The sequence below is a fragment of the Monodon monoceros genome, unplaced genomic scaffold (genome assembly GCF_005190385.1).
Source record: "Monodon monoceros isolate NGI ecotype Baffin Bay Population unplaced genomic scaffold, NGI_Narwhal_1 Super_Scaffold_18, whole genome shotgun sequence".
Taxonomy (NCBI): Eukaryota; Metazoa; Chordata; class Mammalia; order Artiodactyla; family Monodontidae; genus Monodon; species Monodon monoceros.
In genome coordinates, this window is record NW_021703774.1 from 46,197,078 (window position 1) to 46,224,230 (window position 27,153).

The 27,153-nt window shown below is 46.4% G+C and overlaps 1 protein-coding gene across 2 annotated transcripts; it reads left to right on the forward strand.

Moving 5' to 3' along the window:
- Positions 1-1,574: 1,574 nt before the first annotated feature.
- Positions 1,575-27,153, forward strand: RGS8 (regulator of G protein signaling 8). 2 transcript variants are annotated; one of them, XM_029229644.1, is made up of 7 exons: positions 1,575-1,666; positions 2,802-2,874; positions 4,795-4,923; positions 7,363-7,464; positions 8,482-8,546; positions 25,400-25,566; positions 26,727-26,958. In XM_029229644.1, exons 3-7 carry the CDS (start codon positions 4,898-4,900, stop codon positions 26,907-26,909), a joined length of 543 nt encoding a protein of 180 aa, XP_029085477.1. In that variant the 5' UTR covers positions 1,575-1,666; positions 2,802-2,874; positions 4,795-4,897; the 3' UTR covers positions 26,910-26,958. The 2 variants fall into 2 exon arrangements, with proteins under 2 accessions (XP_029085477.1, XP_029085478.1); XM_029229645.1 differs by lacking the exon at positions 1,575-1,666 and adding an exon at positions 2,583-2,656 and having other exon boundaries at positions 26,727-27,153.

Below are 27,153 nucleotides of genomic sequence, written 5' to 3' on the forward strand. Positions count from 1 at the left end.
GCTCCGCGGCATGTGGGTTCTTCCCGGACCGGGGCACGAACCCGTGTCCCCTGCATTGGCAGGCGGACTCTCAACCACTGCGCCACCAGGGAAGCCCTGTTCTTTCTTTTAAAGCTTTATTCATGATGATATCTTTCCTTAAACATTTGGGTTGGCTTATCGACTTCCTGGTTAATATTGAGCAGCTTCCACTTGAGACTTGGGCCCATCTGCAGCCCTGCCCTGTCTCCTTGGTGCCTTTAAAATCCTGGATACAGGACTGGGCAGCTTAAGACTTGCAGGAGTCCCTCATCCTACCGTTTTAGTGCTGGTACAGGTCCCATGATGACGCTGCCTTTGTGTTAAGGTGAGAGGCGGAACAGAGGCTGGAGGTATGGAGTTTGGTATCGGACACCAGCTCTGCCACTTATAAACGACTTGTCTCTGTTTTCCCATCTGTAAAGTAGGGATGATAAAGATGCTGGCCTTGTAGGTTTGTTGTGCGAGTAAAATAAGATAATGTAGTGCGATGTTTAGCACAGTGTCTGGCACATACTAAGTGCTCATTAAACATTGGCCCTGGGCAGGGAATCCAGGGGGGACCCACCTTATAATATAAGCTTATCTTGGATTAGCGAAGCGGTTACCAGTGGGCTTTTATTCTCCAGTTTATCTGTGTACCTCTTACTTATGGTGCAGTACACCAGGAAAATGCCCAGAAGTGAAGGATTCTCTTTATGCTTTAATTCTAAACCCCAGCTAACCTCAGCATTCAAGACAGGAATTCTGAGGAATGGAAAACATTTCTTTCGCATCTCCTTTTATAACGCTAAGCTCCTTTTGCATAACAGAGGGGCACTGTGGACATTTTCAGAGAGCGACAATGAGTGACTGTAGAGGCAGCATCAGAATTTTTATTTCATCCTGTCTTCAGGCAATGTGTGGCTGCAGCAGAATCAGTGCACTGTGAGAGTACAGGTTATGCACCAATAGATCTGCCAGGAAAGACTGGGTCCAGGTGTGACATAGTAGAAAAAGCTCTGCTCTAAGAGTCATAAGAAAACAAATTCTGGTCCTTGAGCTGCCTCTGACGTGTTGTGTCACTTTGAAAAAGGCAGGTCACCTTTTCTACCCTCAGTTCTCTGATCTGTGACACAGGGATAATAATACTCTCTCTGACTATGGCATGGGGCTGTCCAGTGACAATACATGACAATGCTTTCTACATTGTAAAAGGTTCAAAAATGGAATCTAGTATCTTTATTAGAAAAGCATCACTTTCCATAGAGATGTCTGCTGCCTCTAGCAAATGCTGCCTTCTGGGTTTCAGAAATGATTTGCCGCAAAGTCTAGGTACATTTGGAGCTAGGTCCTGGGCGGGAGCAAGAGGCTGTGTCTTAGAGACCTACAGCGGAATGGGGAGAAGGTAGGTAAGCTTTATCGCAGGGCAGTGGTTTGTAAACTTTAGCATGCATTGGGATCACCCGGAAGGCTGGACCCATCCCCAGAGTTTCCAATTCTGTAGGTCTGGGGGTGGGGCCTGAGACTTTACATTTCTAACACATTCCCGGGTGATGCTGATGCTGCCGGTCCAGGGACCACACTTGGAGAATCACTGTACTAGGGCAAGCAGGAAGAGAGAGTCCTCCTTCTGGAACTGAACCGGGCAGTGTGAAGATCCATGTGGGTAAGGTGATTTGGAAGAAAAAAATGCAGAAGACAGAAAAATAGAGATAACATGCAGATTGGGCAGAACAAAGGGAAAAGTCTCATTCCGTAACAAATGCAGGTAGGGGGAAGTTGCTAGGTGATGGATGAGGGAGAGAGGTGAATTTCCATTGTAGGGAAACCCAGGTGAGAGGCAGGAGCATCGATGTGGAAATACATGTGTCTGGGGAGGTGGAGATTTCTCATTAAGAAGTGAGGAGTGGTGTGGTGGGTGCTGGGGAGCGGGCCGGGCTAGGAGAGGAGTGCCACTGCAGAGTAAGAGGGACAGCTGAGATGTGGCAGAGCGGGGTAATTTCAGGGCTGTGTGGTCTGGCTCGGTAGCGCAGCACAATAGACATTGGGAGAAAGGGGGTGGAATTTGTATGTGTGACCTGCCCCGTGGCTTTCTTGCTGTCTGCATTTATCACATCACGTCACACCCAACAAGACAGCCCCCTCCTCCTGGTTCATTAGGAGATTTGATTCGGCTTGGCTTCTGCTGTCAGCAGCTGTCTGAGGCAAGATCTTTATCCTCCCTGCTCCCTAAGCAGCAACCAGCCTTCGGCCAGCAGCAGAGCTTATTAGAAGAGGCCCCCTGGACCCTTGATTTTCAGCGCACTGGTGGCGGGAAAGAGTTAATACCTCTGGCTTCTTTGCCCCCTGGGCAGCCTCTGGGTGCAGAGGAGGGCAGCTCTGGGCTGTGGGGACTTCCCCCTGAGCTGCTGAGCTACGGCCAGAGGAGCAGGGGAGCACTTCGTGAGGCTGAAGACGAAAGTGCGGGAGGAGTGCCAGGCGAGCTCTGCTCAGGGGCACCTCCTGTATCCTGCCAATGAGGATGGGCGTGCAGACTGTGCCTGGGAGCTGAGCCGCCGCCCGCTGGGTGTAGGCTGCTTCAGTATTTACCGAACGTGACAAGCAGAGAGAAGAGCTTTCGGTGGGGCCGCTTGCTGCCCGGCTCAAGTGGTGGGAGGTGTGTCGTGCATGCATGCAATGTGAATATGTGTGTTTGTGTGCGTGTGTGTGTGCGTGTGCAAATGTGCCTCTGTGTTCATGCACACATGCCCTTCGCCCGCCAAGGATTTGATTGCTAAGAGAAAGATCTACTCTTTCCCCAGAGCTCCTTACCCGCAACCTTTCTGACTATCCCATTGGCAAAGACCCGCAGGCCATGAGGACTGGTCAAAGACGGTGAGTATTGCTTTGGCTTCTCTCTTTCCTCTCCGGGTGCCCGTGTGGGCTGATTGCATTATCCATATTTAATTAACCTGTCTCTCCATGCATATTGATTGCTTTCTTCCCGCTGAGGCTCTTAGTTTCTCTTCCCCTCTTTATAAATCTTTGCTCTTTGCTTTTAACCATTTTTTTCCCTTGAGTATCCTCGCTTTCCAATATGTCCTATCCTGTCTGCCCCAGAGTCACCTGTAACTTGATGCCCACTTATTAGGGCACATGTAGCATGGTGCCAGCATACCCTCTGCCTTCCTGGGCTCTGAGTAACCCCAAACTCTGTCCCCTAGAAGTCGAGGGCCAAATGGGATAAGAGCCCCCAGGTGCTGGGATGAATGAGAAAGGTGGGGTCAGAGTATCCTGCAGATTCTTACTTAATCGACCCTAAGTTAATATAAGGGGTGGTGGAAGGGCTGAGGGGCATTGATGGCCAGTGCTGGGTTTGGAAGAGAGAGAGGCAGACATCTCAGCAGCTCTGGGAAGCCAGCGTGGACTAGCAGTGGGATGGGAAAAGCGACAAGGCAGTGACAGGAGACCAGGTGATAACTGCCCCAGGTGACCTTGCCTGCTGTGAATGTGGGTGGTAGCCCCTGGTTCTGCTGAGCCCCAAGGTAATAGAGGAGGCTTCCCCCTCCTCTGGGGCTATATCCCACAGGTCAGAGAAGACGAGGCTAAGGTACCCCAAACAATGATTTCTAGAGACCCTTACAGCTGTAAAGGGCTTTGATTTCCCGACTTCTGGGCAAGCAGGTGTATGCACGGTTAGGACGAAGATTGAGGAAATGTCCTTGCTGTCAGGTAACACAGCCCCGGCTCGGTCTCCCAGAGATGAGCCTTTACACGAAGTCTAACTCAATTTTTTCCCCAGTTTTAACAAAGCAATCTTTTAATTTGATTGATTATAGTATTATTAGCGGAGGTTTTTTTCAAAAGTATTCGTGAAATGTTCTAGGTAATATCAAAATAATGTCACCTGCATAGATCATGTGGGAACCTTATCTATCTAAATTAAGTTTCTTTTAAAATAGATTCTATGTTTGGTGTCACGGTTCCCCAGGGGAACCCTTTATTGATGGGCTGCTCTCCTCATGTGTTTCTTCCTATCAGTTTCTTCTGTGGGAACAAAGGGTTTGATGCTCTGAGAATGGGACCCTCAGGAGAGGCAGATTATTAGTCTATCAGGCCTCCACCTCAAGACCCCCTTTCCCTGATGCCCTTCCTGCTTCGGGTCGGGAACAGGCCAGTCTGCAGAATGTGGAAGGTCAGGCAGCCTCCATATGGGCAGGAAAGAGTGACTTGCATATTCATTTCTTCAGCCTGTGCCTGTGATCCCCGCAAAGGAGCAAACCTGAGTGGTGACAGTGCGTGACAAGCCTCCCTTGGAGTTCTTCCAACCTTCCTCCCGCTCACGCCCTCCCCAGGCACCGGCACTCCCACCTCTGGGACACGTTCCCTTGGAGGGAGGTGAGAAGCAGCCAATCAAAGGATTCTGGAGCAAGTGCTGACCACTCCTCCCCCACCCAGGGCTGGCTGGTCACTTGGGTCCCACTCGAGTAAGACACAGAGAACTGTAATTTTTGGCTTGCCACGCCTGTGCTTTCCTCCCCGGGGACTCGTGTCCCACTTTACGCTGATGGCCAGTGGCTGGGGAAGCAGGACCTCCTGACCAACAGGCAGCAATGTGAAGCCACCCAACAACTGGTCCTCGTTCACCCCCCGGTTGGTCGCCCTTGCTCAGGACCAGCAGACATTCGTGGGGAACGGGTGTGTGTGTGTGTGGGCGGGGGAGGTATTCCGTTGGCAGAAAGTCACCTGCGAGGACTTGTAGTGCTGTCAGATAAGAGAGGGGGCCCGCTCTTACAGCAGATTCTTTGATTTTAGGTGAGAGGACGTGAAAGGGTAAATCCCTGTGTCCCGCAGTCTTATCTCCCGCCCTGACGTCCCTGCACACCAGCCAGAGGGTTAACCGTAAGCAGGTGCCTGTATGGCCGCTTTACTGATGCCACGCAGGTAACTGATGCTAACCTCTCTTCTCGTCTCTGCCACTTTCCTCTTCCTCCGCCTTCCCACCTCCCCTGCTGTCTGAGCCTGCTCCAAGCCTCCTAATGCCGTGGGTGGGCCACTGGCGTCCGTCCCCCAGGCCTCCTGTGTGGACGGCGCTGTCCTTCCCCGGGTGCTCCTTGCAAAGTTGGGGCCTTGCAAGCAGCATCTGCAAGGCCCTCCCGTACTCTGCCGGGACTCACGGGGTGGGACTGTGCATTGAGTGCGCATTGAGCCATTTAGGGGTCTCTGAGTTTCCGGGGTAGAGAAGAAAGAAGAGGGCAAGTCTAGTCTTTTTCTTAAGTGACCTTAACCTTTGACTCTTGCTTCTGCTCCTATTATTTCAGGCCTATCTAAAAGGTTAAGTCTCAGACAAGATGGAAAATAGAACTATTTTGCCCCAAAGAATATTTTGTGGAAGAATTTTGCAAACTATTTGGGAGACTTACTGCTGTCTTGGTAACAAGTAGCACACTTTACCCTGATCCCTGCTAAACCTTGTTAAATGGCTTGCATGGATGTGCTGTTTTTCGAAATCCTCTTAATTGACCTTTAGGGGCATCGACCTGACTCTTCAATGATTGATGTTTCTGAGGCACCAAGGGATGAACCGACTCATTCTAAGTCGGTTCTGGCCTGTGGTGCCGCCTGGGCAGGACCTGCACTTGAATTCATGGAATGTGATGACTCAAGGGCCCTTAATCGGTTGCTGCAATAGCCTAGTGCTGGGGCCCCCCGTGATTTGTAACAGTGAGTGGACGTGAGATGCTCACTGTCAAGGAAGGGAGAATGGCTGTAGCCAATATTTTGAAATGCCAGGAAGTCGATGGCTTCACAAAGGACCTGGCTGAGATGAGCGGTAGGGACCCAGATTGTGCAGAAGAGGAGATATTTCTGAAAACTTGAATGTTCTGGCCTTAAAAGACTCGATCTCAGAGATGGACTGTGGAGTCCAAGTGTCGTCCATCCCCGCCAAATGTAATACCATCCCCGTAGACATTTGTTGGATAAGATTTCTGTGAACAATTACCAGGGTCAGGGATGAAAACCCATTTGAAGTAAAAGAAAGAGCTTGACTTGGATCTAACATCTCTGCTCAGGTCCAGGGTTTGAGAAAATGAGGAAGGGAAAGCCAGGCTGGAAGAACTTCCTTTCAACAAAGAGAATGACATCTTCTAGGACAATTTCCATGGCAAACTGTTACCAGTGTGCATGTGGCAGTCCCCTGTTATCAGTCACTCTTAAGTCCTGATCATCCCAGACCCCTCCCTCTTAGCTTTACCCTCCATCCGAGGAGTTGCCATGGTTAAAGGCCAGGGGTCAGTAAACTTATTCTGTCAAGAGCCAGGGAGTAAATATTTTTGACTTCATGGGCCGTACAGTGTGTGTTGCAACCACCCAACTCTGCCCTTGTGTTCAAAAACAGCTTTAGACAATATATAAACAAATGGGGTGTTGCATTCCAATAAAACTTTATTTACACAAACATGTATCTTGCAGGGCTGTAGTTTGCCAATCTCGGTGAAAGGTAAAAGTGGCCTAATATTGAGAGTCAGAAAGAGACATTAGCATAATTTCTCATTGGATCTGCCACAACAAATAACTATTAAGTGTCTGGTCCTTAGGAAAATAAAAAATATGAGAAATTTAAGCATGCATGTTACAATTTTAAATATGTTGATTGAGAAAAACCAAAATATAAGTAGGTGTATGAGAGCTTAGTTAAGTGAAAGTGCTGACAAAGGGCACCCTGGTTTTTAATTGCTGATTGTACCCACAGCTTCTCCCCACCTATAGGCATCAGTCCTCACTGGTCTGTAGCCATTCCTGTATATCCTCAGGTTTGTGGGATCGGTGGGAAGGACCTGAGGTAGAACTGACCTGCCCTGAAGCCCCATACTTTGCCTGTGCTCTGAGATTCTATGACATGCATCCCTGTATCATGCAATCATCACTCTGCTCTCCATATGGGTACCACTGGGGCTCTGTAATCAGGATTTACTGCTGCTGCTACTGCTACTTTGCCCTCCTAGTGGGAGAGCAAAATGTGGATTGTTATTATGTCATCACTGTATTTCCTTTCCCCACAGAGAATCCTAATTTAGAAATTCTTCCAAGCTAACGACCTTCATTGACTTACCATCAACTTGCATGTCAGCTTTAAAAAGCATTAAGCCTCCAGGGGTAGGGGACCTATTACTATTCCGGTAGTCAAGATGGGGGAGTGAGTATTGCCCTTGATCCTCTAGGTGTTTCTCCTCTTGTTTATGAGATCTTCAGGGGCCACCTGGGGAAGGAGGGGAGGGGGCGGTGCTGGCTCCCGCCACAGCAACTCCAGGGGCGCTTTATGGGGCTGACAGTTATTATTATAACAGTTCCCCCATCCTTCTGCTCCTGTGCTTGTTGCAGGAACAAAGGGATGAGGACTCGACTGGGATGCCTGTCTCACAAGTCCGACTCGTGTAGTGATTTCACAGCTATTCTTCCCGACAAACCCAACCGTGCTCTAAAGTGAGTAATATGGCCACACAGCATTCCCAGGGTGCCGACCATGGGATGCCCACTGTGGGACTATACAGCCTCGTCTTCTCTGGTAGATGGCTGAACCGATGAGCCGAGTGACAAGAATTTCCTGCCTCTTGGCAGCTCCTTTTGTATCTCTGAACATGAATGAAAAAATGTTATATTCCTTTTCGAAGTGTATGGCTTAACGATCTCAGAATAGGGACCCTCCTTTTTCTCCTAAGAAAACCATACCATGCACCTCCCTTATAAAGATGCAATGTAGGATACTTCTTGGTTCTATTTAGTTGTCAATCTGAGTTTCTCAGCTTGGAAACAAATTACTCAAATCTACCCTAAAATTCTGCTTAGGTTCAGAGAATCTGGATTCAGTGCCTATACTGTGTTAAATGATGTCACAGATGGTACCTCATTTAACCCTCCCGGAGCTCTGTGATGGGTGCCGTTATTCCCATTACAGATGTGAGGAAACTAAGGTGACAGTAAGAGATGGAGTCAGGAGCTCAGCCTAACTTTTTCTAAGTCCAGTTTCTTTCCATTGTTACTGTGACATGTTAATTAATTCATTAATTAACTAGAAGTATAGTTGGTTTACAGTGACATCTTTATTTTTATTTTTTTAGATTTTTTTTTTTTTGGCTTGTGGGATCTTAGATCCCCGACCAGGAATTGAACCTGGGCCCTCAGCAGTGAAAGCGCAGAGTCTCAGCCACCGGACTGCCAGGGAATTCCCCATACAGTGACATCTTTAAATGAGGCACTTTCTTAGTTTTGCTTTTTAGACTGAAAGCCAACATATTAAACTTACAGAATTCCAATCCTGAGATTTTTCCATCAGCTACTTAAGAACATATACATTTATAGCGACAGAATTGTAGGAATCCAGGTATGATCTTCATTTGCCCTCCATTGTTTTGATTTATTCTCCTGAGCAAATCTCAGTGGTGGCTGAAGGAGAGGAGGTCGTTCCAGAAATATTCAAGACAGACGTTTCTTCTTTCCTAGGAGACTATCCACGGAAGAAGCTACGAGGTGGGCAGATTCCTTTGACGTGCTTCTCTCCCATAAGTGTAAGTAGAATTCAGGTTTCATCATGTCTCGGCAAATCATTCATTTTGTAAAAGATGCACCAAATACCTGCCATGATCCAGGCACTGTGCCTGGTGTCCAAGACAGCTCCAGTCTCTGACCTCACAGAGCCTCCTGGCTAGAGGGCCCATAGACAAGAAAACATAATTTAAATGCAGTGGGAAGAGGGCCCTTATTTTGTTTTCTGAGCTGAAAGGATGGTCCCAAGGAGCCTTTATATTCTCAGCAACTTTAACAAGAAAGAATTTGGCTTAGGGGGTTGCAGTGATGTGCTCAATGGGAATGACAGTCTAGATTCCATCCAAAGCTTGTTTTATAAACTGAGATGACCTCCCCCCAAGTCACTGGAGAGCCTCAGCTTACTCATCAGTCAAATGAATGTTCTGTGCATTTTGTTACTGACTTGAGTTGGCAGAGTTTTGAGTTTTCTTGTCCCTCCTTATTTGGGGGGTTTACTACCCCAGCTGTACTATACCCCTCAACTTCCGACCGGGTACGAGTTTTATTGTACACACTTCTGCTATCCCTCCTCTTCCATTTTCCCCTTTCCTCACCGTGTATGCCTTCTGTTTCCCACAAAGGCGAAAAGAGTTGTGCATTTTGCAGCGTGGGAAGGGCATTTTGATGGCGGCCAGACTTTTCAGCTCTTGCTTTTTTCTTATCATAAGCAAGTCCGAGTTCATTGGGCTTTACATCCTAGCGGCATGAAACACATGGGAGTGGGAGAGTAGGAGTAAGGAAGTGCCTTTTGAAGAGAAAAGAAGGTTTTACACAGACATTCAGTGTTCCCCATAAATTCATCTTGCTAATATTAGAAGTCCTGATTGATCTGGGAGCAGAAGGGCTTCTTTTAGTTTAGAGCATTGTTTCCACGTACTTGGGGGACATCATTTTGATACACCAAAGTGAAGGGCGTTGGCTGGTACTCACGCTTGTGTTCTCGATTTTGACCCAGCTCGGCTGCCAGATAGTTGATGACCTTGATGGAGTCCCTCAGTCTTCAGAAAATGTCTTCAGAAGTGATTTTGCTTTCATCTGGATGAGCAGTTCCCTCTTACTATGCCCCTCATCCTAGTACTAATTAACGAATGCTTTTGACTAGATTTTAAAACGAAATGCAAAATTTAAGAATAAGCACATATTGTAGCAAGTGATTTTGTGAGACAAATAGTCATTTTCGTGTTCTATGGATTACACTTAGGAAAGAAAATAAAGCAGAAGAGATACAGCACATATAACATATGGCTATACCCCCAAATAGCAAACTTCTGTGGTGAATCTGCCGAGGTAATGGGATATGTACGATAGTACTTAGGATTTGATAGTTGTTTTTTATGCGGCGATTCTGACTTATTTTCTGGAATCACATTAGGCTAAATAAGTGTCACTATCAAGTTACACCTTCTTTTCTGGCTGGATTTGATTCAAGGTCATCTTGAGGTTTGATTTCTATTTCAGCCTCATGATCGACTCAGTTTAAGTCACTGAGGCCGTTTCCTCATTCTTAAACGGGGATGGAAATACCTGTGTGCTACCTGTCACCTGGGTGTGAGAATCTTCATGAGAGGACAACTTTAGATGATTTGGGGGTTCTCTATGCAAAGGTGTTTTGTAAGAATATGGTGGAATTTTTCAAAAATGATGCTTGTATTTCTCAAATGAAAAATAATTGTGGCCTGAGAATAGAATTGCAAGTTTCGCTGCGAACGATTAACGTGAAGCCTCTATAGACAGAGTTTATGATGGTAAAATTAGTGGATGGAAGCTTACGGTATGTTTGGATTGCCGCAGTGGCAAGACCCGGTGATTTAGAGGTTTAACTGTATTTGTTTGACTCAATGACTTTTAGAGCTAAAGACACTTGGTTCTGCTTCTATCAGGGGTGCTTTGGGTTTCCAGGAATGCAATCACAATTTTCTGAGCTGGGGATTCCACTAAGGGGTGTTACAAGCCAACACCAGATTGTTTCGCTTCTTTGTAAAAAAAAAAAACAAAACAGTACAGAAATAAGCTTTTTGAACTTTGAAGTTCTGTGCTCCTTCTTGGAGTCTGATGCTCGTTTTTATTTCTGTTTAGTACGGAAATAAAAAGCCAACGGAGTGAATGTCTTTGAGAAGCAAGGGGCTTTTATTCAGGGGCCTCTGGCAGAATTGCAAGGTTCCCGTGAAGCTGTGGAGGGCCAGAGCCCAGCCTACCTCCAAGAGTGTTGACAACTTTCTGCAAGTCTAATTAATTTGGGTTAGTACTGTGACTCAGTTGGGGCTGATTAAGCTTTTCCAAAGGGATTACGTGTGTGCTGGTCTCTTACAAGGGACAGCAGTATCAGAGATGTGCAGGGCTTTCAATGAAAACAACAAAGTGTCCTAAAAGAAAGGAGAATGACCGAACGACTGGGCTATGGAAAAACGTGTTAGTCTAGAGCCCACTCGCTGGTAATTCTCCAGGCAGCTGTCCTCCCTGAGTTTTCTATTTTGGAAAATTCAGATAATTGTTCTTGTTCCCATTCTCAGTTTACAGAGCATCTCTGCCATCCTGCTCTGCTTGGATGTTTAGGGCACTTATTTACTCTAAAAAAGGTGTCCTGAGTCTTCATTACGGACAAAATCTATGCTAAGCCGCTGATGGGAGAGGGGCCCCAAGATGAACCAGACAGTCCTTCCCTGGTGGAGAATGCAGGTTTCTGAGAAAACAGACATAGATACAGATAACACAAGAAATAAGGCCACGTGCTAAGACTAGGGGGCCTCAAGATTTCAAATAGAATCCTGACATTCAGTGTTCTTCTTAAATGCCACCTTGTCGATGTTAGAAGTCCTCACCGATCCTGAGCAGAAGGGCTGCTTTTGGTTTAGAGCATTGTTCCATTTAATCAGGGAGCGTACTTCTGCAGAATTAAGAATGCTGACTGGTAGTCAGACCTCTCGATTTTGACCCAGCTCTGCTGCTAAATAGCTGGGCAGCCCTGATGGAATCCTTCAGTGTCTTGGAAAATCTGTTTCCTCATCTCTACAGTGAAGGATCTGGATCAAAGGGGGCTGGATTGAGTTCTGCCCTATTGTTCTAGGATGCTATCTGTAGCAACCACCAGGATTGGCAGTCACTAGTCACCTACGGCAGGTGGTTTGAGTCCATGCTGCCTGCAGGGTTATGTAAAACTGCTTGAGAGCTGAGATGGCTTGAGCAACCAGATGAGAGGCGAAGGTACCTGTGTTATGAAGCTTTCTCCTCTCCTTGGCAGGATCCCACTGGTCAGGGATGCACCTCGCGGGTTCAAATCTCAGGAAAAAAAGAAAGCAACTTTTACTATTTTTTAGAATAAAAAAATCTGGAACGTAAATATTTGGGGAGGAATTTTATTTCCAATTACACTTGCTTACAAGTGCAGTGCAGAGCTAAAGACGCACCCGTGGAGGTCTGGGAGATAACCACTTGCTAAGTGCTCTTTTTTTTCCCTTTTTTTTTTAACTAACAAATGAAAAATGAAATTGAAAGTGCTGATGGCTTCATTAGATAGGGAGGGATTTCTAATGTGTGTTAATTTGGCATCTTTCTCCTGTTCATCCAGTGACAGTTATAGACTTGCTGTCTGTGTGTGTGCACCTAGTCTGTCCCCAAGGGCATGTGTGCGTGCGCCCACCTCTGCAGTTCATACTCGGGAGAATGAAGGCTCCCAGCTTGTGGGAAATCTTTTCTGACAGGTTGCTGGAGAGCACAAAATTTTGCGTCTTCTGCTTTTATTCCTCATGAGGTTCAGGCCTATGCTTGTTATTTGTCCAGCTCTTAGTAGGACGTTCAGTCCTTAACTCTGAATCAATTCTCCCTCCTTCCCTCTGCCCCTCCCTCCTTTTTTTTTTTTTTTTTTTTTGACGTAAAAGTTGAAATTCATTCCAGTTTTCAGGTGAAGGTGTAGACAGGGTTTCTTCCCTCTTTCTTTCAGCCTGATCCCCCACTGGGATGACAGAGCACTTCACCCTGGGCCTCCATGTGGTCCTCAGCTTTGTTCCATTGTTTGCAGCTCATGGAGGGTCCAGGCTGACCTGTCCCCGCCAGGCCAAGGGAAGGCTAGGTTCATGGAATCGTGTAATTGAAAGCTGTTTTACATTTGTAGAGTTAGTATTCATCTCTGAGCAAAGGAGAGCAGTAAAGAAGCTTTTAGTTAAAAAAAAATTAGCCCCTTTGGGATAATGATTGAGTTATAGAAAAATAGAATGAAGTGACCTGGTCACATAGCAACCAAGCAGAAAACCCCACACAAGCAAACACTAAAATTATCAGCTCATGAAATTCCTTACTTGTTCATGCAAATGGTCTTTAGCTCTAGAATGTACCATTTAATAAACAGATTTCCACCTGTCACACAGCTCTCCTCACATCCCTCTGCAAGCCGAAAGGTTCTAGAACAGTGTTACTCAAAGTGGGATCCAAGGAAGGCAGCACCAGGAGCTGATGAGCCGATGGGAGCCTGTGAGAAATGGAAATTCTTGGGTACCATCTCGTACCTACTGAATCAGAATCTCTGGGAGTGGGGACCAGCAGTATGTTTTTACTCAAGCCCCCCAGTAATGTTGACATGCACTGAAGCTTGAGAAACACTGCTCTAAAACACAAGTATGGGAAACCATGAACCTGGAGCCTCCTGGCAGGGCAGGTTGTCTGTGCTTTCGAAGAAACACACTCAAGGCTGTACTGCCATTCGCCAAAGCTCTCAGGCAACGCATCCCTTTAACGGGACATCGTCCATATATTGCAGAGTCCACACATGTAGCAGGCGTGGTGGAGAGTGTTCACAGTAATTAAACAAATATGGCAGGTGTGCTTTCTGGATAAAGTGAGGATAAAAGTTAGAAAGAGATACTCAAATTAGAGATGGATAGAAAAGAAACTTCTCCTCCTTGCCACCCTCTCTATATTGCTATAATTTTTATTTGCACCCAGGAACATGGATGCATTTAGCCTTTATAGAAGGAGTGCCAAGAATATGTAAGGCAGCTATTAAAAGCTTGTTGAAGGGCTCCCCTGGTGGCACAGTGGTTGAGAGTCCGCCTGCCGATGCAGGGGGTGCGGGTTCCTGTCCCGGTCCGGGAAGATCCCACATGCCGCGGAGCGGCTGGGCCCGTGAGCCATGGCCGCTGAGCCTGCGCGTCCGGAGCCTGTGCTCCGCAGCGGGAGAGGCCACAACAGTGAGAGGCCCGCGTACCGCAAAAAAAAAAAAAAAAAAAGCTTGTTGAAGAAGGTTTGAATGAAAGCATTTGGACACACATTCTCTTGCTTACCAGCTGTGACCTTTGGTAAATTATGTAAACTCTATAAACCTCACATTCCTCATCTGTAAAAGGGAATGCTTAGATTTACCTTGTGGATTTGTTGTGAGGATTACATGTGACTACGGTTGTGAAATGCTAGGCATGGTGACTGGTACATGGTGTGGGGCTCCATGAAGGATAAATATTCTTATTATTTTTATTATAACCCAACATTAAATTCATTGAGAACACATGCATTTCATGACTCCTATATGCTAGAGATGGTGTCAGCTTCTTGAGCCCATAGGCAGCTTGAGGTTGAACTCTGGGGGTAGGGTGGGGTTCACGTTAGCATCACCAGTGGGCTTATTCCAATTTCATAATACCTCACCCCCTTTGCCACATGAGGTTTTGGCATCCCTTCTTCATACTGTCCCAACTTCCCCTCAATGTATGTGAGAGCATCCATCTGGGATGTAGTTTTTAAAAGCCCAGTAGGTGAATCTGGTATGTTTCCTCTTTGAGAGTCCCTGCAGTGTTGTTATATGAAACCAACCAGAAAAACATTACTAAACACTTAATTTTTGAAATCTTTTAGACTCTGCACTGGTGTACATGGGATTTGATAATACTTCTCTTGTTTTAAAGGAGTCATTTGTGAATGCTAAACTTTCACCCTATTTGGGGCACGTCTCCTTTGTCACCCCTTTAATAAAAAAACCCTTGCCAATTTCTTATAATAGTTGCAGATACAGGCTCTACCACGTTTTTTCTGTTACTTGACTCAGTTTCTGCTTGATAAAATAAGAAGGAACATTGGACTAGGAGTTGTAAGACCCAGGCGCTCCTTCCTCTTCTGTGACCACGTCCTAGGAATAACAAGCCATGCAACCCCAGGGCCTCACCATTTCCTTGTGTTCCATGTAGGCCTGGATCATAGGATGTCCCATGTGTTTTCTGACTCAAAGAGTCTAGCAACCAAGTCCTACTACTATCATAATCTATCATCTTGCTATATATACACTAACAAAGTAGAGATCATTGAAGAAAATTACGCGAATCACAAGACTGAAGTACAATTAGCATACTAATTGCTTGCCAGTAAATGTCAGTAACTGGAAATAGTTTGTTCTCTAAATAATCTTCCTACCTAAATCTTCTTAGCCCCAGTTATTTGCTTAAAAACCTTCATTTTATAGATAACATAAAAGAAAGGCTTTGATCCTGGCGCTATTCTCATCACAAATTTCAAATTAGTGAGCTTAGTTTTGAATCAAAGAGGTTTTGACTTCGTCATTAGTATATGTATCCTAGATTTTATGAATGTATTTTCCTCTCCTCTCCTTTGTCTGACCTTGGATCCATTAACCAGCTTATTTTTTCCCAATTGATCAGGGACGCAACAAGAGGACTGTGGTCTTTGGGACTACACTTTTGCAAACAGAAAGCTAAAAATATATATATATATATATATATATATATATATAATTCTTGTGATCTTTTCTTTTTTTCCAAGCCTGGGAACTGAACTAGGCTCAAGCCCACCCCCAGTGCCAGCTAAATCAGGGCTCCTGGACCTTGAACTGTTACCTAAGCCACCCTCCCTGCTGCACCAGCTGCACTGCTCATTCATAGTGACCCAGTTCCTTTTCTTATGTAAGCACCCTGCATCAAAGAACTAGAGGGAGGATGCCGGCAGCAAGCAGCGTGTGCGGCCACGGGAGTGTTCTTGCAGATGCAGTGCATGCTCGGGAGGATGCCAAAGTTCTGTCCAGTGTTCCAGGAATTCTGGACACCATCCTTTCCTTTCCTGCGACTCAACAGACACTAATCTCAAAAATGTCTGATGTCCTTAGTGTCTTGACTTAGAAGGTCACGCAGAGAAAGCCAAAGTGAAATAAAAATGAAATGAAAAAAAAAAAAAAAAAAGGCAGATCCTCCTGTTTTTCTCTCATTCTCCTGAACGGTTTCTCACCCATCATCTTTAAGTTACCAGGGTTGTGTTTTGGTTTTAGGCAGGTTATGTTCTGTCCAATGATTCCTTAAGCCAGCAAAGTACAGGAATAATTATCACAAACACATGTGGAGCAATCACTGTCTTAGCGTCAGGCTCTGCGTGCTGTTTGCGTGTATTAACTCACCTCACCCCCACGGCCCCACGGGGGAAGTACTGTTAGCACCTGCATCTCACAGAGGAGAGAACTGAGGCACAGAGAGCTTAAGCATCTTGCTCAGGGTCACACAGAGCCAGGACACAGTCCCAGGCAGAATAGTTTCAGGGGTCAGAGAGAAATCACTCTCCAGCAGCCTGGAACCTGTCGGGGTGGTGGAGGGGGGACTCTACTTCTCTGAGTATTGGGGAGGGATCTGAGTCTGGGATACCCCAGGGGGGGTGAGTGGGTAAGGGGGGCGGTGGATGGTGCCTGGCAGGTGTGGACAAAGGAAGCACAGCTAACAAAGCAGCTCACTCTGAGAGATGCCAGTAAATGCTCATGAGCCTTTCAGAGATGAACCGGCATCCTGCATTTTAACCAACTACAGTTTATGGACAAGCAGAAGGGAAGGAGAGGGTCCTGGTGGAGAGAAGGGGAAAAATGGAAGGAGGAGTGAAAAGGGACGGAGGACAGAAGACAAGGGAGAAGAGCGGGGAAAGATGCTGAGGAGTTTAGGGAGAGGACCAGACAAAAGGCTTGCTGGGAGGAGGTGGGAGGTGCTGGAAGGGGGCGGAAAAGATGTAGATGGGAAGAAGGAATCCTGCTGTAGCCTCATACAATTCCTTTGCTAGGTCACATGAGCAGGAAAGTTGGGCCAGGTTGGGGACAAGTGGTCTGTACACAGAGGCCCGCTGCGGCCATCTGCTCTGGGGCAGGGGAGGGGCTCCTGCAGCCATGGGGCGGTGGAGGGGGCTCCCACCCCATCTCACTTCCATTGTTCCGGGATGAAGTTTCTCTTTGCACAGTGACCCTCCACCCTGCGTTGCTCAGAGCCGGCCCTGGGAATATGAAAGGATGGGGGGAGGGGCTGAGAGGGGAGGGCAAGCAGAGGAGGAGGGCTGTGATCCCCACGGTCTGCGCAGGCCTCCATGAGGTTTTCAGTGCGTCTTTGCTGCGATGCTGCTTCTCGGGTCCAGACCTTCCTAGGCTTTTCTCCCCTCCTTCCTCGTCTCTCCTCAAGCTCTTCCCTTGAAATCCTGGTAAATTTCAAGTGCTACATTTTGCTTTGTTTGCCCTCCCACTCCCTCTGAAACCTGCCCTGGAAAAGCAGGCAAACACAGTTTGGATCAAGGCTGCCGGTGACCGGATGCACCTTTACAAGGTCACTCAGCTGTGCTCTGTTAGAGTGTCCCCAGGCCAGGGTGGAGGAGTATGCCTGTCTGCTCTCTGAGGTGCCCCCTGCATCCTGGGAGGGACACGTAGGGTGGGTATCAGAGCTGCGGGAAAGAAGAGAGTGTAGACAGATTCCAGGTTATGAGTGGTACCTAATGGCCTCCATTGTTGCCACAGAGGAGGTGATGGCAGGTGTCGTCCTGCTGGAGAATCTCCAGCTCTGTGAGCCAAATGGTGTGTTTGCCCTGCTGTGGCGTACTTTCAGCATACTGTCTGATTTGGGGTTATTGCCCACCCCTCCTTTAGAGGAAGCGATAACGTGGGGTCTGCCAATGGTCGCCAGAGGAGAGACAGGCGGAGTGGGCTCTGAAGTCGCGTAGATGTGTGTGTAAATCCACCTCCCGCCCCTTACTGTCTAAGGGACCACAGACGTTTCACTTAAACTCTCCAAGGTGAGAAAGCCTCGGGCTTTGAGATGTTAAGGTGTTTTCCCCAGGCCACACAGGATTCAAACGCAGGCTGTCTGACTCCAGAGCCTCTGCCTTGATAATAGGGTTGGTGTAAGGGTTACGTGAGTTGATATGTAGATTGGATACCATAGAACTTGGCCTGGGGTAAGTCCTTGATGTATAATGTGAGGAAGAGGATGGAAAACCATCGTCTGAGAGCTGTGTGTGATGCAGACACATCAAGGTTGTGATGGGGGCACAGAGCAGAGCGCTAACCCTACCTGGGAGAGTTCACGAGATCCACCACCCTCACTTTCCAGATGACGATGCTGAGACTCAGTGAGGTTGAATGTGCTAATTATGGACAGCCTGCCTGTGATCAGAACTGGTGCTTCTGGGTGAGACAGTGGTGCTCCCGTCCCAGGCGAGATGGGCAGGGTCAGTAGGCTGCCTCAATGGAGCTGCCAGACAATTGCAATCTGAGTATGAGCTCACCACACATTTTACTCCAAATCTCCATCCCCACTGAGTCAGTCTGAGCTGCTGTAATTCAGTTGGGTGCTACTGCCCATGCCCATTCTTCTCTCTATGTTGTTCTACTCTCTGATACTCCTCTGCCTCCCTCGGTGACTTTTTTCATTTCCTCCCCAACTCATCTGTCGCCCTCATTCCTGGAAATGTCGTCACTATTGTGTTGTTGCTTGAGGCCTCCTTGTCTTGTGCTGTGCAATGGCTCTCCCTCCCCGGCTCTCCAGTCATCACCGGCGCAGGCGTCCCTCGGGCCCCACCGTTGTGCAGAGCTGGAGAGTGGACCACTGTCTCACATAAGAATGCTGGCTCTAATCCCACTACTGGGCATATACCCTGAGAAAACCATAATTCAAACAGTCGTGTACCAAAATGTTCATTGCAGCTCTATTTACAATAGCCCGGAGATGGAAACAACCTAAGTGTCCGTCATCGGATGAATGGATAAAGAAGATGTGGCACATATATACAATGGAATATTACTCAGCCATAAAAAGAAATGAAATTGAGTTATTTGTAATGAGGTGGGTAAGACCTAGATTCTGTCATACAGAGTGAAGTAAGTCAGAAAGAGAAAGACAAATACCGTATGCTAACACATATATATGGAATTTAAGAAAAAAAAAATGTCCTGAAGAACCTAGGGGTAAGACAGGAATAAAGACACAGACCTACTAGAGAATGGACTTGAGGATATGGGGAGGGGGAAGGGTAAGCTGTGACAAAGCGAGAGAGAGACATGGACATATATACACTATCAAACGTAAGGTAGATAGCTAGTGGGAAGCAGCCGCATAGCACAGGGAGATCAGCTCGGTGCTTTGTGACCACCTAGAGGGGTGGGATAGGGAGGGTGGGAGGGAGGGAGACGCAAGAGGGAAGAGATATGGGAATATATGTATATGTATAACTGATTCACTTTGTTATAAAGCAGAAGCTAACACAACATTGTAAAGCAATTATACTCCAATAAAGATGTAAAAAGAAAAAAAGAATGCTGGCTCTGCAGCTTGGCATCCTTGCTACTTGCTAACAGTGTGACCATTGGCAAGCTATTTAACTTCTCTAAGTTTCATTTTTCTCTACTGCGAAATGGTGAAACTATCAGGACCTATGCTGTAGATTTGCCACGAGGTTCACAATGCATTTGGTGCTGCACCTGGCCCCAAGCTCAATACCTATTTGCAGTGGTTATTTTAAAAATGCCTTCTCTAACTTCAACTTTTCTTTACCTCCAGCTTGGCCTCTTCCTTTTTTAGTGTCCCAACTGCTGGTGCCTTCCTGCTCTCCAGGTTCCATTTGCCAGCCTGGAGCTGATGCTTCTGTCTTTTTTTTTTTTTTTTTAATTTGTTTATTTTTGGCTGTATTGGGTCTTCATTGCTGCGCATGGGCTTTCTCTAGTTGCGGTGAGCAGGGGCTACTCTTCATTGCACTGCGTGGGCTTCTCATTGCAGTGGCTTCTCTTGTTTTGGAACACAGCCTCTAGGTGCGTGGGCTTCAGTAGTTGTGGCACACGGACTCAGTAGTTGTGGCTCGCGGGCTCTAGAGTGCAGGCTCAATAGTTGTGGCACATGGGCTTAGTTGCTCTGCGGCATGTGGGATCTTCCTGGACCGGGGATTGAACCCGTGTCACCTGCATTGGCAGGCAGATTCTTAACCACTGTGCCAGCAGGGAAGTCCCTATGCTCCTGTCTTTGAATGACGGGCACACCCCAAAGCTAAAAGGTCTTGCTCCTTTCCTGGTGCATCGTAACACTCTCCAGGAACCGAAATCTAGGTCTTCATAATGGTTTGCCTATTTCCTACAAGGGTCCTATTCTTTTTTCCAGAGTAGCTGTTCCCAGACTCTTTTCACTCTCATAGGTGTCCCCACCACAGTACATACTACATTTGTAATTATTCAATTAATTATTTTAAATGATTGCTTAATGTCTGTTACACTAGACTAGCTTATAAGTTCTGTGAGGTGGTGACTTTATATGATTTGATTCTACCGTATCTCCAACATCTGGCACGTGGAGGCAGACCACCTGCAGGGCCTTCATCCCAAATTAATAAAGAAGATCAAAGCTGTTCAACCGTGATGCATCTGAAATATGTCCCTTCCTGGACCATTTCTCTCTATCTCCATCTGCCCCCCTCTCTTTCTCTACTTTTTTTTTTTTTTGCGGTATGCGGGCCTCTCACTGTTGTGGCCTCTCCTGTTGTGGAGCACAGGCTCCGGACACGCAGGCTCAGTGGCCATGGCTCACGGGCCCAGCCGCTCCGCGGCATGTGGGATCCTCCTGGATCGGGGCACGAACCCGTGTCCCCTGCATCGGCAGGCGGACTGTCAACCACTGCACCACCAGGGAAGCCCTCTTTCTCTACTTTTGACTTTCAGGAAGTCAAGTTCATCCACTTCTTCTTGAACCCTTTCCTTCTTTAAAATCTACCTTTAACAGATACTGTTCTTTTGCCCCTTTAATTGCTCTCTTCCCTTGCTCTTTCCCTTCTGCTTGCAAACACACCTGGAAAGATCTTGCTTCAGAGTCATATGGACAGTAGGGAAACTTGGCTGTTCTTGCCAGCTGTGGACTGGAAAATTTATCTGACTTTGTAAGTTTTAGTTTCTTCCTGTGGAAAATGAGAGTGGATCATTTGTGCTATCTATGGATCAGAGTTGCTGTGAAAATAAATTGAGCTGCTGTTTGTAAAATCTCCAGCAAAAATCATGGCGTATAGTAAATAAATAAAACTCCCTGCCCCAGATCCTAAACAAATAAATAAAAACGGTATCATTTCCATTTCCTACCACTTTCTCCAGCTAATATCAGATGGGAACTCCTTCAACATCCTGCACCCACACTAGAAACTTTCCTGCATCTACACGCAGCCTTTCCTCTTTTTCTCCATCACAACGCTGTTCTCAGGCCTATTTCTCCTACCTTCCTGGAGGCAACATATTATCAATGAAACTTTCTTTTCGTTAACTTCAACTCCTCCAGCTCAACAAGTCTTTTCTGGCCAGATTAACGTTTAATCATACCCAAGGCTATCTTACAAAAACCCCACGACACACACACACACACAGACACACATACACACACACCCCCCAGACCACTTTCCTGACTCCTTGTTTCCCTCCAGCTGTGCTGTCTGATCTCTCTACTCCCCTTCTTGCAAGAGGCATCTGAATTCATTGTTTCAACATCTTCCCCCCTCATTCCCCACTATACTTACCACAGTATGACTAGGGCTCTCATCACACCACGCAGACTGTTCTTGCTAGTGGTTGCGGAACCTTGTCACCGAGTGTAAAGACCACCGCTTCTCAGACCGTATCTATCTTGTGACCTCTGGGTAGCGCTGGACACAGTGGCCACTTCCTACCTGAAATGTTCCCTTCCCTGGCCTTTTGGAATGCTGTGTTATCCCTCTGTCTCTGGCTCTTTCACAGGCCTCTTGGTGTATGTCTATCCTACAGGTAGGCTCAATAATTTTAGCATTATTGTTATTATTATTAAACACTAGTCTTACTAAACTATTTCTGGTTACTCAAATAAACCTTTCTTAATTGTAGGCCTCCGTGCCTGTGGTTCCCCCTTTCTGCAAGTCTCTTCTTCCTCTTTCCCTTCCTTTTTCACTTAGCTTCCTTCTCCTCAGCTTCACATCTCAGCCTAGAAGCTTCTTCCTCCTATAAGACTTCCCTCTCCTCCTCAGCTCTGGCTCAGGCGCCCCCACCCCGGGTACTTTCACAGCCACCTACGCTTTCCCTAGCATATCACTTATCATCTATACCATAATTACCGTAATTATGTTATCTTGGCTCAAATTGCTCTTTTACTGAAAGTTCTGTGAGCACTTAGTTGTGCCTGTGCTTTGTGCCCAGGCTGCTAGCAGAATGCCTGGGTCACATAATGGGTGAATGAATGAATGAATGAATGAGTGGAGATGGCCTTACTGCTGTGTTGGATTGGTAGTTAGGCTATCTTTTGGTTTTTTTGTTTGTTTGTTTGTTTGTTTGTTTCGGTACACGGGCCTCTCACTGTTGTGGCCTCTCCCGTTGCGGAGCACAGGCTCCGGACGCGCAGGCTCAGTGGCCATGGCTCACGGGCCCAGCTGCTCCGCGGCATGTGGGATCTTCCCGCACCGGGGCACGAACCCGTGTCCCCTGCATCGGCAGGCGGACTCTCAACCACTGTGCCACCAGGGAAGCCCTATCTTACGTTTTTAAATGCTGCATATTATTACTTGTGTGAACGCAGCCAATCCACTTCTCTAAGCATGTTTTCCTCATCTGTAAAGTGGGAAGAAGTAAAGCAACGTTCCTGAGGATACTCTGCAGGTGTTATCTCCTTTAATCCACACAAAGACCCAGCAAAGCTGAGATCTGATGCAAGGAGATAATGTCTGTACCTTGGGTAGGGTGAGGCCACACAGTTTCCCTAGCAGGGCGATCCTCAGTAATAGCATCGAGGAAGGCAGAGAGGTAATTTTCTCCATCTCAGCTTGCTCACAAGCACCCATTTTTGCCTGATGGAAAGCACAACAAAATCTAACACAAACAGCAAACAAAGTTTTCAATTCAGGTTTAAAAACAACAGGCTCTTCAGAGTCACTCTTCTGAGTCACTTTACATTTGCCCCTTTAGATAAACGCATAGTGTTTTAGGGTTTCCCCAGCCCTGCGCCTTTTCCTTCCCACACCCTGACCGCAGAGGGAAGGCAGCAGGGGAGGGCCTCTGGCCCGTGTCCTCCCTGTGTCATGGATCGTGTCCCTGGCTCTTATCACCTGTGGATTGGTCATTGCTCCGAGGCCACCTTGCGGAAGTAGCCCCGCCCACGCCCCTTGGCTCTCCCGGGCACTGAGTCTCCCCAGAGGCTTCCGCAGCTGCAGGTGGTTTTCCCTCCCACCTCTGCCTGTAGCCTCTGATGGGCATGCTAGCTCTCAAACCCCTGTTCTTTTAGAGCCTGAGGAAACTTCTAGAGCTCCTCTATGAGAACTTGGAGGAGACAAGACATGGCAAAAAGAGCACCCACGAGGGATTTTATGGACAGCGATTTTATGATTTGTTCTCTGATGTATCCTAAGATTTTGAACAGTACTTTGTTCATGAGTAGTTTGTTTTTTTTTAATTGTTGAATTGAATGAATGCTTTTCAGAACATCTCTCTGCCTAATTAGTGCCACGCCACTGCTTCACACTCACTTTGATTCTTAATTTATCTTGGATTTCTGTGCCCTCCTCTCAGCGTTTTGAACCCAGTGCAGGAAGGAGGGGCAGTGGGGCACTGAGCAGACCTTTCGTATGAGTCTAAACTGTGTTACTCTCCTCCTGCCTGGCACAGGGACGGTTTTATTTCCAACCTGCCTGATGGGAAACAACCTTATATCATATTCTGCTTTCTCCTGACTCCTTGTCTTACTGTTAAGGTGACCAAGTGTCCTGGTTTTTGCCTATGGTGGTCATGGTTTATGTCTGTTGTCCCTGTGTAATTAACAGAAGTGGCCCCCTTGACTCCCAGAAATGTCCTGGCTGGGGTGATAAATTTCATGGCCACCCCTACTTTTGTTAAACACTTTAAACTCAGGCCTCCAAACTTAGATTTCTTTGTGATTTAAGGTTTAGCTTTGGGATTTTCATCAACACCCTTTTCTCTCCCAAGTTCCTGGCTCTTACAATTAAAAGTCTTGACTTTTATAACTATGGTTCTAGTGTAGGCATTACGATGTCTATTTTGAAAGATAAACAATGACTTTTTAATTAGGAGAAATAAAAATGTTTCAGAAAAGTAAAAACAAACAGTTAAATATGTCAACCACATGGCGCCATCAGTCCATGGAATGATGGTGGACAGTGCCTGGGCCTAGCACCTATGGATGGACCTTCGATGCTCAGGGGAGTCCATCACCCAGAATAAAGAACTGTTAACATATTGTCCTTCTAGTAAATTTTAGAAAAGAAATAAAACATTATAGCCAGAGTCTTTTTAAAAAATTAATTAATTTTATTTATTTATTATTTTTGGCTGTGTTGGGTCTTCGTTGCCGCGCATGGGCTTCTCATTGTCGTGGCTTCTCTTGTGGCGGAGCACGGGCTCTAGGTGCGCGGGCTTCAGTAGTTGTGGCATGTGGGCTCAGTAGTTGTGGCTCGTGGGCTCTAGAGTGCAGGCTGAGTAGTTATGGTGCACCAGCTTAGTTGCTCCACGGCATGTGGGATCTTCCTGGACCAGAGCTCGAACCCGTGTCCCCTACATTGGCAGGTGGATTTTAAACTACTGCACCACCAGGGAAGCCCCCAGCCAGAGTCATTTTTAACCAATGCAGTCACTCCTTTATTTTAGGCTGTATCTGTCCTTCCTCTGAGGACAGTTGGTAGAAAGCTAGAGCTCTTATTTGATTTGAGGAGCATGCGTTAAAGGTTAAGATAATTTATCAAACTATTTTAATATAAAAAACATCAACTGAATACATAGGCTATCAATGAATGTTGTTTCCCTTTCCAAATCTATGTGATAACACTGCTCATCTTATTCCGATTGGAAGCTCTGTTTGGCAGTATGAGTGACATTGATTAAGAAAAATGCAAGGCTATGTTAATCATTAACTCATTTACTAGAAAAATTATAATTCGTCTTAATTAAAATGTATAATTTGATAGGCAAGATCTTTTAAAATAAAGCATCCATGGAATTAATCACTAAACTATGGGGCCTCAAAAGTTTTTAAAAAGAGTCTGAGAACCCCTTCCATATAACAGAATGGTTTTACAGACTGCATTTCAGTGGGTGTTTACTTTCAGACATTTTTCTGATAATAGTGAAGGATTTGCCCTGAGGCATTCACTCCCCCCCACCCCCCCATCAGTTTGTCTTGTGACAGATTGTTTTTTCAGGTTGGTTGACTTGGATTGGTGCAGGGAATGGATTACGTATATTACTTTGGCCTCATTAGAAACACAGGCTCACCAGTAGACCCAGGGGACAGCCAACTCTGCATTAGGGGACAGGCAGTCACCACCGAGGGCTGATTAGAAGCGACCAGGCCTTCCCATAGTCATTATTCCTATGGCTTCCTAAACATTTCTCCAGAATATCACTATGATCCTTGAATGAAAAGCATGGCTTGCCTCTGACGGCACCTGTGTGTTTAAGAGAATGGAGTCTTCAAGAGGATTTGGAGGAGAGCAGTGAGGGCTGGACAATCAGGGCCACTCTTGTGTTACGACTACCTTTCTTTCTTCTACAGTTCTTGGACTTAAGCCTCTTCCTATTTCCCTTCCTTTCCACTTCCCTCCACGTCCACAGATGGGGTGGCTGCGTTCCGCGCCTTCCTGAAGACGGAGTTCAGTGAAGAGAACCTGGAGTTCTGGTTGGCCTGTGAGGAGTTCAAGAAGACCAGGTCAACTGCAAAACTGGTCTCCAAGGCCCATAGGATCTTTGAAGAGTTTGTGGATGTGCAGGCTCCGCGGGAGGTGTGTTGGCGGTGGGGTCTTGTCAGACCCCCATCCATTGCTTTCTCTCCTTGCTGGGGTTTGAGCCAGGTTTGATGGGGACTTTCTTCTGAAATGAACCTCACTGCTCTGATGGCTCTGGATACAAAAGGGATCCCTTTTAAGGTGCAGAGCCCAAGGATTCTATAAAAAGGAGCTCTATTGGGAGTATTTTAGCTATCTGTCAGTTAAACATGTCCAGCAGGAACTGTGTTTCTATAGGGATTCTGCAAGATAGACGCCAGTAAGTCCATGTTAGTTTTCCTGTTGGAAGGCAGCATGGAATGAGCATGTACTTTGGAATCTTGTTCCAATATCAGCTCCACTACTTACTCGTTGTGTGATCTTGGTCAAGTTACCTGGTCTTTCTGAATCACATTTTCCCCAATGTAAAAGGCTATAATATCACCTTTCAAGACCACTCTGAGTATTAGGAGTCAAACACCTATTCAATATTTGTCACTGCTTATTAATGAGTAATTATAGTCATTTATATTATTTTATGATCATTTATTATAATTACTTATAATAATAATATGAATTTCTATGTACTGCTATTCTGAGTTATAAAACAGAGTTTTACCTGGGAGAGTTTTAGAGGAGACAAATATTTGTTGTCTATGAGTTTAGGTGCATTCTATACCTAAAACTCTTCAATTATGCTTTGACTTGGCATGCAGGAGGTCTTTGGCCCGTGGCCAGAAAGCTGCAGGCTCCTTATACATGTGGTTGGAACAGAGATGTGCATTCTAAACATAGCCTTTCTCCCTGGGGTATTTGTTCCCTTAGCAGCTGAGAAAGGACAAAAGAGCAAGCTTACTTTAGGGAACCCACATTCATGCTTGTCTCTGGTTTGACTCTGCCTGACATTGCAAAGACCCATGGATTAAGAGTTGAGTAATTTGGGGTTTTGCCTTGGCTGTTACTAACTTTCCAGAGTAAATTAGACCAGCTGTTTAGTACCCCTTTTCTTCAGTATCTTTATCTATAAATTGGGACGAAGAATATCTGGTCTTCAGACCTCACAGGATTCATCCTGGGATCAAAAGGGATGACCTTCAGGAAAGCAGTTTATTAATAATTATTAATATAATAATTGGCCCTTGAGGGCCTGTGACTGTGCTCTCTGTTTGTGTCTCCAGGTAAACATAGACTTCCAGACCCGAGAAGCCACAAGGAAGAACATGCAGGAACCATCCCTGACTTGCTTTGACCAAGCCCAGGGAAAAGTACACAGTCTCATGGAGAAAGACTCTTACCCCCGGTTCCTGAGGTCCAAAATGTACTTAGATTTGCTGTCCCAGAGCCAGAGGCGACTCAGTTAGACCTCAGATGGGGACTCTTGGAGATCACCGGCTTTCCCCTCCCCTTGCTGCCAAGACCATATTCTAATGTGAAATGTCATAGGTGTTCAAAAGCAGTGGCATTTAGGTTGGGAGCCCGGGAGTGAGGAAGGGATGAAGGGCCATTCCAAAGTATGATCCAGCCACCAGAGCTCGGACTGTATTCCATTAACCCATGTTTGTGTTTTGGTTAGTGGTAGCACCTTGTCACTGTCACCCTTCTCTG